Source organism: Hibiscus syriacus, unplaced genomic scaffold, assembly GCF_006381635.1.
Source record: "Hibiscus syriacus cultivar Baekdansim isolate YM2019G1 unplaced genomic scaffold, ASM638163v2 tig00112738_pilon, whole genome shotgun sequence".
In the NCBI taxonomy this organism is placed as follows: Eukaryota; Viridiplantae; Streptophyta; class Magnoliopsida; order Malvales; family Malvaceae; genus Hibiscus; species Hibiscus syriacus.
In genome coordinates, this window is record NW_024063392.1 from 1,245,282 (window position 1) to 1,256,451 (window position 11,170).

Consider the following 11,170-nt stretch of genomic DNA (forward strand, 5'->3'; position numbering starts at 1 on the left):
AATTTTAATGTCCAAAATAAAAGTAAAAAAATAATTGAGCGATGAATAATATAATTTATTCTTTTAATTTTACCATAATCTATTAATTTTATCAAATTTTTATTCAAATATACTCTATTTAAAATTAAATAAGAAATTTAATAATTAAATTAAACAAAAAGGAAAATCTGAATGACTTGAGAATGTCATCTATCATTTAGTATGAAAATTAAGTATATTGTTTAAGTCATTAGTGTTATATGACGTGCTTTGATTAATTAGATTTTGTTTTTTTAAAAGAATATTAACATTTGGGATAAAATACTAATGAATTAAATTTTAGAAAAACAAAGATTCTAAAAAAATAAAATCTTTATTCAAAAACATTATAATTGAGGTGAAAATAGTACATTAAACCTTTTTAAAATATTTTATATTTATATATTTAAGTCATTATATATAAATATGTTGTATTTATATATTCAAATAGACTATAGTAAGAAACTAAGAACCATCTGCCTTTCGGTACTCGATCAGTCTCTTTCTCGATCTTCTTTTTGTGCCACCCCATTTCCTTTTCATTCCCTGCAAAACAATTGAATAAACAAAAGACGAAAAGAAAGAAAAACGAAAAAGCCACCATTACGACTTCATAGCTGTTTGCTGAGTCAAAAAAATAAAAAACAAGCAAAAATAAAGAGCTGGATTGCCTCTTTAATTATTGAATTCTTATCATTTAACCATTTACAAGATTCCCTTGATTTTCGATTTCCCATGTTTTTAAAGCCTCGGGGTTTCTGGAATTTTGCAGGTATTTTTGGAGTCTTTCTCTTTTGCTTGAAAGTTCAATTTTTTATGTGATTCAACTTTGCTTAAAATTGTCTTCTTTTGATTTTTTTGCCAGTTTTATCGCTCAACAACTCTTAGTTGTTGCTTTTCAACTATTGGGTTGATCTTCATCTGATTGCTCCGTCTTTTCATTTAATTCTACCTTTAAGGTGAGTTCACACTTAAGTTTTGTAATATGCTTTTCCTTTTGGATCCAATTTTTTGTTTTGTTTTTAATTGGTTCTTTCTTTAACAGATTGAAAATTGAGAAGAAATAAATCAATAGATAGTGAGATATGGGACTTCAGAGATTAAAACTTGGTGTTAGAGTTAGTAAATTCATGTTGATATCAGTTAAAATATGTTATAGATCGATTTGGAATCATCCATTTTTGGTTGGTTTGATTTGTCTTTTTATGCTTCTGTATACATCATTTCCTTCGTTATTTTCTGCTTTGGTTACTGCATCTCCTGTTTTGGTTTGCACTGCTGTTTTACTTGGCACACTTTTGAGTTTTGGATCACCGTACATACCTGAAATTGATGAAGAGAAAGGAGAAGAAGAGAAAGTTAGCCATGAAGTTTCAGAATTGAAAACCGGGGCTCCAGAGGATCATACTGTTGCGGACAGTGATGTCGGTGATGATGATTTTGTTGTGGAAAGACATGTTGGGAAGAGGTGGGGTAAAGTCGAGAATGCTGAGGAGAAAGTTAATTTGGTGGATAATGAGGTTGGTGAAGTGGAGGAAGATGACGGTTCAGTTCGTTATAAGCTGCTGGTGAATGATGATTTGGATTCTAGGGATATTCATTGTGAGGGTGGAGTAATTGACGAGGTTGAGGAATCATCGAATGATACATGGATGGAGAAGAAGAGGGAAATCCAGGAGAAGATTCTAGGGAGTGAAGGTCTGTTCAGTTTGGTGGAGGCGTCAGATGATGATCATGTTTTGGCTGATGTGGCTAGAGATAGGAATCTTGAAGTGGAGCATAAACTCAAAGAAGATCACAATAAACAAAGGGGTAACGAATTCGATTCTTCCTCGGCTTCCTCTTGGAAATGCCCTGTGGATGATGAGGATGACGGTGATGGTGTTAACGACGATGATGAATCGCTGGATTCTGGTTCCGATGGTGCTGAGAGTTCTCCTGATGCTTCAATGGCTGATATAATTCCGATGCTTGATGAGTTCCATCCACTTTTGGGCTCAAATGCTCCTCAACTGGCTCAGTTGTCTGCTGATGATTCAGATGCCTCCTCAGAGAGGTCTCATGGTAGTAATAATGATGAGAGTGTGGAGTCCGGTGAGATAGAAAACCAGGGGGAGGAAGATAGTGATGAGGACGAGGGAGAAGGAGAAAAAGAAGGAGAAAAGGGAGATAAAGAGGATGAAAGCAAATCTGCAATTAAATGGACAGAGGATGATCAGAAGAATCTCATGGATTTGGGGACTTCAGAACTTGAAAGAAACCAACGATTGCATAATCTTATTGCGAGGAGAAGGGCACGTAAAGGCATGGGATTGATGATTGAGAGGAGTCTAATAGACTTAGAAAGTGCTGATATTCCCTTAAACATCACCCCTATTTCTGTAGCTAGACGAAATCCGTTTGAATTTCCTCATGATTCCTATGATGACCTAGGGTTACCTCCCATGCCAGGGTCAGCTCCCACTATTTTTCAGCCAAGAAGAAACCCTTTTGATCTTCCTTATGACTCGGGTGAGGAAAAGCCTGATCTTAAAGGAGATAGTTTCCAAGAGGAGTTTGCAGGTTTTAATCAAAGGGAAACAGTTTCCCAAAGAGGAGCTTTCTTAAGAAGACATGAAAGCTTCAATGTGGGACCATCATCTTTGGGTGTTACTCGGAAAGAGCTTAAGTGGAAACCGTATTTTGTCCCAGAGACTGAAGGATCTAACCCTTCCTCATTCCAAAGGCAGTTGAGTGAAGTTAGTGAGTCGATGTTGAGTTCTGTTCCTGATACTGAATCGGTGAGTTCCGTTGTGGATGAGGAAGACAGCAAGTCATGCGGGCAAGATATTTCTCAAGAAACTGAACTGATTGTGAATGAAGTTCATGCTTCTTCCCATGATGAACAAGAGAGCCTATCGTCTGGATACATTAAGCCTGCAAATGTTGAACAAGTTGAGAATAGAGATGTTCACCCTGCTGCGGTTGAGACCACATTGGGAGATGGAAAAAGTCAGCTGGAAATGGAATCAAATTTTCCTGAACCTGGGACATCTGCTCATCGGGAGCTCAATGGAATTGAAATCGAACCAATGCCTCATTTTGGCCAACCTGAGAATACAGATGTTCATCGTGATGTTGTTGCGATTGAGTCGGGAGATGGAGAAAATCAAAAGGAAACAGAATCATTTTTTTCTGAAGCTGGAGCAACGATTCATGTGGAACTCAATCCAAGTGAAATTTATTCCAAAACAAAGTCAGTTGATGAGGATTTTAGCGGTGGATCAAGTTTATCACTATCAGAAATAGATGAAAAGATATTGGATGCCAGTGGAGAAGGATCTGCAGGTTTTGAACCCACAGGTCATGAAATTAAAGGATCTGGCATATTTTCACAACCATCATTTGAGGAATCAGAATTCCATTTTACAGCTAAGGTGATGGATGACAAGCATAGTGAGCCTGTTTATGATTCAAGTCCATCAGTTGAGAAGGTCCCCTTTTTTTCATCTGTCTCTTCCGATGGACAAGCTGTTACATCTGAAATGGGTGCATCCTCAATGTTGGTTGAGTCCACTGATAAGGAACCTGAAGGGCATGCTGAAACTATTGAGCAGGGTATTTGTAGTTTTCAAAAGATGCATGCTGCATTCTCGGATTTACTGGAAAATGAGCAAAAAGCAAGGGATCTCCCAGGGATTAGTGAGTGTGGTGTTACGCATGCTGGTTCATTATCAGTTTCTACCTCTTTTTCTAATCATAATGTGTCAATGGTGCCTGAATCTGTGGTTGAATATGTTTCAAGGGATGCTGTGCCATCATCTTCTGACGAGGGATCGGAGCACGGTGTACCAAATCAGGAAGAAGGCTTGATCCAGAATCAAGTGGACTTACTTTGCCTTGGTGCAGGGATGACTCTTGCTGTTGACCAAGGAATTGATAAGATGATGGATTCTTCACCAGAGGGCCAACGGCATCTAGGGAACCGTGAATCTTCAAAGGCTGAACCAGGAGATAGGCATGCTGTTGATAGGGAAGACACTCAGCTTGAGCGAGATGAAATTCATCCGTCAAGTTCATTAGAGCATGACATAGTATGGCCTGGTGTTTTTCCCAAAGAAGAAATCATCCAGACTGAATGTGATCAAATGCATTTGTCAAACTTTGATGCAAGTCTTGATGTTGATGGCCACCATGACGAGGGTCAGGAATCTTGTCACACAGCAGTGGCTCAGGTTTCACAAGATGACCCTTCAGAAGCTAACCTCAGGGAGGTACATAGGAATGAATCTGAAATGGATGAAGTCGAACCAACATGTTTGGAATCAAAGATTGATACTGGTCTTGACCATGATACAAATTTGGAGGGAATTTCTTCGAACTCTAATTATCAAGCTGCTCTTACTAGAGAAAACCCTTCACCAGAATTGGAGAATCTGATGTCGGGGTCTGATATTTCTATTGATGAACCATTCATTGATGAAGATGTTAAGCTGGAGGTAAGTTATGCAAGCATTTCTTATATTTGTTTAAATTTCTTCCCATGGATTAATTGTCATGCTTCTTTGAAGAGTATCCGTATCAATTATTTTGCATGTTTTGTCTTCGTATATTTTTTTTCTTTTATCAAATACTAGATGCTTATTTTGATCTCATTAGATCATGTTCTGTTGTGAATTTTTTGTGCGAGCTCAGAAGTTGATACGAGTAAAATGATAATCCATCCTGTTTGGTTTTTCATTCCATCTTTTTCCTATTTGATTCTTTTGCTGTGTAAGTGTATCAGCAAAAGGAAATAATAGTTGAAAGCAGTGATATTATTTTTTTAGTCAAAGAATCATGTTGAAGGTAGCTAATTAAACATGGATTATATGATAATCATATAGTTACAGATATTAACATTTCATGGGGTTGAGCGACTGATTTACCCAATATGAAGTTTTCTTATAGCATGTACAATTAAATAGTGTGGCTTAGCCTATTTAATGCCCTATCTATTTGACTTTCCTTGGATACCTGAATTTTTCAGGAGTTTGATTTGTTTGCTTTCTTTCGTTTCATAATCATCCTTTTCCCTCTAGCATTCTTGATAGAACATAGTACTAATTCCCTGTATTTCACATGATCTATCTCAGCTTTTATGGTATCTACATACCCCAATTATAATCAAGGCATGAAACTAACTATGGCAACCCTGATTCAGGAACCGTGTATAATTGCAATGGAGTCTGTACAGGAAGTAGACATTGGCAACAATGATCTTAATGTGCATAACATTTCCGAGTCTGAGGACAAAGTTTCAACAAATTACTCTTCCATGATTTCAGACTCTGCTTCTTCTCCATCCGAGAGTCCTGAAAATACGTTGCCAACAGATCAAGAAGACTTGAAAGGTCGAGTCCTAAATGAAATGGAAAGAGAGGGCATCTCTCAAGAGGTATCCGAGCACTTTAATCGTGCAGCAGAAGTATATGCCACTTATGATATTGAGGAAAATAACAGTGAAGAGGATGACAATATTGAAGAGATTGATGAAGGAATCCTCTCTGAATTGGATACCGCTGGGGTCTTTAATGTCGAGAAAATTGATCTACCTGAGGGATCTCATGTTGCCAATACTGAATCTGCACTGTTACCCGAGGTTATGAAGATCGAGACCGATGTTGAGCTGTCTGTTCTTGAAGCAAGATCAACGGAAAATATTGATTTGACTTTCAAGCAACTTCATGAAGGGGTCGATGTTGAGGAAGTAATTCTCCCAAGTATAATTAAGAACCAGCAGGATCATGCAGATACCCATTCAAAATTACCTGTTGTTGAGGAAAAATCGCTGGAGGATATCCATACTGCTTTCCAACTCTCTTCAGACTTACAGAATGGACCGTCTGAGATAGAGCAGAACGATGCAGTTTCGGCGAAAGAGATTGAATCTAGTAACGCAGTCTCTGGTATTAAAGAAAACAGGGAGAATGCTGCTAGTGAACCAAGCAATGAATATGAAGAAGCATCCGAAAAATCTAGTCTGAACCTTAAAGGTAAGAAGTCAAAATCTCATGACTCAAGTTCTAGTTCGAGTTCCAGCTCGACCTCTAGTGACTCCGAATGAAGAAAACAAAATGTAGTTCGGAAAGAAAGAAAAGTAGAAAGTTTCGAGTTTTCGAGTTCTGGGGTTTTCTTATTTGGTTACCATCATATTTTTTTCATCAATGGTAGTCATGGTTTTTCTTTTCTTTCTTTCTTTCAAGAATGAGTGGTTTGATTTTCTCTCTTCTTTTTGGGTTATTTTTGTGCCTTCCAAGTGCTGCAGTTTGAGGTTTATGATTGATTTTGATCCTCCGATATCTTATGTAAGTTGTGCATTGGTTGTTGAAGTGAAGTCTTCAGTTCTAATAATATAAGTGCTCAACAACTGTGTTTGATACATATGTGTTCTAAACGTATAAAATCATAATTCGTTTCAGAGATTTTAAAAAGGCTTAAATGATCCATTGCTCCAAAGATTATATCGTTCCCTAAAATATTTTTTCGCAAGTTTTATTTTTTAAAATTTAAATCGTTATCTTATTTGTTCCGAAATACCAACTCTGTTAAGAAAATTAAGGATAAATTACATATTTAGTATTTTAACTATTATTGTGGTTTCATTTACATTATTTGAGTATTATTTTAAATTATCACTAAACTTAAGTTTTTGTTTTATTTTTGTCACTCAATTCGGTTCGTTGTATATATATATATATGTAATTATTTATATCACATATTTTTTTACTCGACGTATAAATTTAATTTATATTAATATATAAACAATATATTAAATTGTTTGTACTTGAATTGTAATAAAAATAATAAAAATGTAAAATTAAAATTAAAATATCATAAATATTTTAGAAATAAAAATATAAACATGTTATTCATTTGTAAATATATGAGTTTGATAAAATTTAAATATCGTATTTTAAATCAAATTAATCTTAAATAAATATAAAATACATTTATATCTAAACAACATTAATTATATGTTAGAAAAATAAAGATTTTGACTAATATAGGTTGGTTCAAGTGGTAAGCAATTTGATATCGCTTAAATAAGGTCTTAAATTCGAGTCCTTGTATATACAGAAAATCTCTGTTGGGAGACTCATCCACCAAAATCAGGTGTACGACGCGGTCGGTCCAAATTAATCAATATGGTACTCACTTCATTTATCAAAAGACACTGATCCTCAAACTTACTTGGGGGATGTATAGATAAAATTAATTATTTCTATAATTTGAGACATGCGAGATTGAGTATCCTCTTTTTTCCAAGATACTTGTTTCTTTGTAGCAATTTCAAATAAACACATAATTATATGTTATAAAAAATAAATCTATTAAACTTTAGAAAATATAAATAGAATACATAATTTTTATAATAACTTGATTTTTTACGGAAGATAATAGTTTCTATCATTCTCTCGATCCATCTTTACTACGAAGCATTTATGTTATGTATTATTGTTATAAATGAGATGAGACAGATTATGAGTTATTTGAAATTAATTTGATTAACACTCATATTAAATGAACCCAACTCGAGTTCAAACTCGATTTGAATTCTTAACGAGCTATTTGATATTCTACTCATGCTCGTGAGCTACACACAAAAAATAATATATTAAAATTTAAATTTTTTAAAATCAAATTATTATTAATATGAGCATTTTCATGTTTTATTTTTAAAAATATATAATATAATGCTTTTATATACTTGAGATCGGTTTGAGTTCGATTAAAACTTTTATTTTGAAATTCAAGCGATGTTTAAAAATTTTAAAACTAGTGGACTTTCGAGTCGAGTCAAACTTCAATTTTTATTTCGAATTAAAATCAAATTTAATAATTTTAAACTCACTAATTTTTGAGTCAAAGTAAACTCGGTTCGATTAGGTACCAATCGGCCACATATTTACATTGTTGACAGGGTTGGTGGAGATAGCATGACGATGGCCTTGCTTTTAGGGCAAAACAACGAAGTATCATGATATTGATTAAACAAACCATCAAAAGTAACCAGTTCCTTCAAAGATTAGCGATCATTATTATGACTTAATTATACTTTCAGGATAAAATTGATCGGTAAGAACAGATTATGACAAGCATACTGTAATAAAAAAACAAAAGTTGATATATCTGCAACAAAAAAAGTTTCAACTTTGAAGAGATTACCAAAACCTTAGCTTTTCTTTTCACCAGCAGCAGAGCTCTTCTTCTTGGCAGTTGCTTGAGAATACAAGAAAGTTCCCAGAATGGCAATCCCAGAACCAAGTGCATTCAAGGGCCGAACCGGATTCCTAAACACCAAAACCGTCGAAACTATAACCACAACTCTCTTCATCGTGTTCCCAACCGAGAATGTCAAAGGGCTAATCTCATCAAGTGCCTGATAGGAAGATTGATTGTACAGATGATAGAATATCCCAGAAATCAGAACCCATGTGTAAAATGTGGAGGCTTTCCCCACTGATTGGATTGCATTGTGGTATCCTTGAACCCATTGGGACCCTTCAACAAGAACCGCCACTGGGAACAAATAAAACAGAGAGATTATACTGATCCAACCATAAAGATTCAGTCCATTCACTTCTTTGAAGTTCTGCAAACTTCTTTTGGAATAAATGTTTCTCAACACGAATCCCACATTGCTAATCAATGCGCCCCATAAGCCTTCAAAATTGAAGGAAACCTCGGTTATGGCAGCTAGAGAACATCCCATAACAATGGGCACAATTGAAAGCCAGACTTTCAAAGGGTATGTGTCACCGAGGAATGAAGAGAAAACAACGGAGAACACAGGCTCAGAAGATTTGATTACATGAGTGAAGGAAACAGCAACTTTGGAGAACGAAACACAGGCTGAGATGTGGCCTATTGTGTGAAACAATGCCGGTCCGAGGAGTGCGATAATGAAAGGCTTTGTGATTTTGGGACAAGGTTGCAGCTTTAATGACCAGAGAACCAACATCCAAATCGAACCAGCAAAGAGTTGAAAAGAAGCAAGCAGCCAAGGAAATGGGAAGACATTCAGTGCTTTCTTATTGTAAATGTTAAAGACAATGTTCTGAAAGTACCAAAAACCGAACACAAGCGCGAGCTGTAAAGTTTTGGCCTTTGACTTAGCTGATGCTTCAACAGATTCAGCTTCTCCTTCTGGATTCGGTTCAGATGATGAAGCTGCTTTGGGGACATTGGGCCCTAGTTTCCCAGATGGGTTTTCAAGGATATTCCACAAATGAGATGTTTTGGTGCTTAAAGCTTGGATCTTACCCAAAGGGTAGCCATGGATTTTGTTCAAGTTGCAAACTTTTGGGGATTTGCTGAGAAAAACAGGAGAGTTAGTAAAGTTTTGGATCCTTTTAATGGGATAAAATTGATGAGTGGATTTGGGAAAAGTGAGGGGAGAGGAGGGTATGAGGTTCAAAGCAAACATCTGTACTGCAGGAGTCAAGAATCAAGGGATTGATTGTCTGCAACAAGCGAGAGGAAGAAGGAAGGAAAAAGAAGAAAAAAGGATAGATATTTGCAGTGTCTGCCTCTTGGTTTGGATCTTAAAGGCCCCCTTTTAAACTTTTTAAGCCATTTGGGTTGCAAAATTTCCGAAGTTTGTATTGGGTTTTGGGTTTTGGGTTTTATTGAGTTATTAAAAGAAGGAAATAAACCAATATTTTTCTATAAAAGCACAGACACAATACAATATTAAACATTCATGTAATTTTTAAAGGTAAAATATAGAAATGGTCCATCGATTATAAGATATTACTTTTTGAATCTCTCAATTATTAAAAGTTACAAAATGATCCTCTGACTATAGGACATTGCTTCGTTGAGTCACTCGACTATTAATAGTTATAAAATAGTTATTTGACTATTCATACGTTCCAAACTCTTCCTTTCATTGACGGTCGTTTGAGCTAAACGTTAAAATATTAATTGAGATATAATAGTCATTTGAAATTATGTGATTAGAGTTTATCATATTTTAGTTAGCAAGTTAACGTTCAGTCAGACTGTCATCAATTTGTTAACGGAAAAGGACAAATTTAGAACATATGAATGGTCGAGTGACTATTTTGTAACTTTTAATAGTCGAGGACTCAACTAAGCTATGTCCTATAGTCAATAGACTATTTTGTAACTTTTAATATTCAAGAGACTCAACAAATAACCCCTATAATTAGGGGACCATTTGTATACTTTACCCTTTTTAAAAAATAAAAATTATGAATTTGAGTGAAAAAATATAAAAGAATATATAATATAAACAATCACTCTATTAAAATATAAAATATTTCAAGAGCTTAACCTAAAAATAGGTGCCCAAAGTATACCCAAAGTTAACTTTAGGTGTATAAAATATTTTTCGTTAAAAATAGGTGACTAATGTTTTCTCCGTTTTATTTTTAGGTCATGATATTTCTGACGTTATATTTTTAAGTGACTAGCATGTAACAACAGTTAAATTTAACTGTTAAGTGACATATGTTAATTTTATAGAATTTTAAAACTTTATTTTTATTAAAATAACACTTTAAAAAATTATTTTTATGAAATTATACAAAAATCTCAAACTTCCTCTTAACAACCTGATTTTAATACTTTTGTTACTACTGACCATCGCTAACTGGTTGAAATTATAACGACATAAGACCGGACGAACACCCAACAATCAAAACCCTTACTCCAACCTCTAATTGTAGCAACCAATAGACGATTGCATCATGGAGAATCCATTTTATTTGATCATGAAATCTTGTATTTACGATACCATTGGGTGTTCGTTTAGTAAAAAAATAAGGGTTTCAACCGTTGGGTGGTTGGTAGGTCGAAAACGATGGATATATGATTGATTAATGATGTTGGTGGCAATTGATGGTGCTAAGGGATTGAAATTATGGGTTTTCAAAATTTTAGGTTTTTTATAATTTCAGAAAATTTTAGGTTTTAACAAATAAAATTTAATTTGAAGTATTTTTTAAAAGATAATTTATATGTTTGGCACATGTCACTTAACGACCAAATTTGACGGCCATTATAATCTAGGCACAAAAATATAACAATAAAAATATTAGATACCTAAAAGTGTAACAGAAAAACATTAGACACTTATTTTTAATGAAATATACTTTAGATACTT

At 34.6% G+C, this 11,170-nt stretch overlaps 2 protein-coding genes across 2 annotated transcripts; one reads left to right on the forward strand and one right to left on the reverse strand.

The window, feature by feature from the left end:
- Positions 1–811: 811 nt before the first annotated feature.
- On the forward strand, positions 812–6,192 carry LOC120182959. Its single transcript, XM_039187774.1, has 3 exons — positions 812–977; positions 1,064–4,496; positions 5,201–6,192. Exons 2-3 carry the CDS (start codon positions 1,104–1,106, stop codon positions 6,101–6,103), a joined length of 4,296 nt encoding a protein of 1,431 aa, XP_039043705.1. The 5' UTR covers positions 812–977; positions 1,064–1,103; the 3' UTR covers positions 6,104–6,192.
- A 1,930-nt stretch (positions 6,193–8,122) lies between these two features.
- LOC120182958 (xylulose 5-phosphate/phosphate translocator, chloroplastic-like) lies at positions 8,123–9,555 on the reverse strand. The gene has a single exon (XM_039187773.1). It carries the CDS (start codon positions 9,464–9,466, stop codon positions 8,213–8,215), a length of 1,254 nt encoding a protein of 417 aa, XP_039043704.1. The 5' UTR covers positions 9,467–9,555; the 3' UTR covers positions 8,123–8,212.
- Between the last annotated feature and the right edge of the window lie 1,615 nt (positions 9,556–11,170).

What these genes read in the sequence shown, in the direction of transcription:
- LOC120182958 (XM_039187773.1), bottom strand. Translation starts at nt 9,466, where the DNA reads ATGTTTGCTTTGAACCTCATACCCTCCTCTCCCCTCACTTTTCCCAAA.
- LOC120182959 (XM_039187774.1), top strand. Translation starts at nt 1,104, where the DNA reads ATGGGACTTCAGAGATTAAAACTTGGTGTTAGAGTTAGTAAATTCATG. An exon ending in ATGAAGATGTTAAGCTGGAG is followed by an intron (nt 4,497 to 5,200) that starts GTAAGTTATGCA and finishes ACCCTGATTCAG; the next exon opens with GAACCGTGTATAATTGCAAT.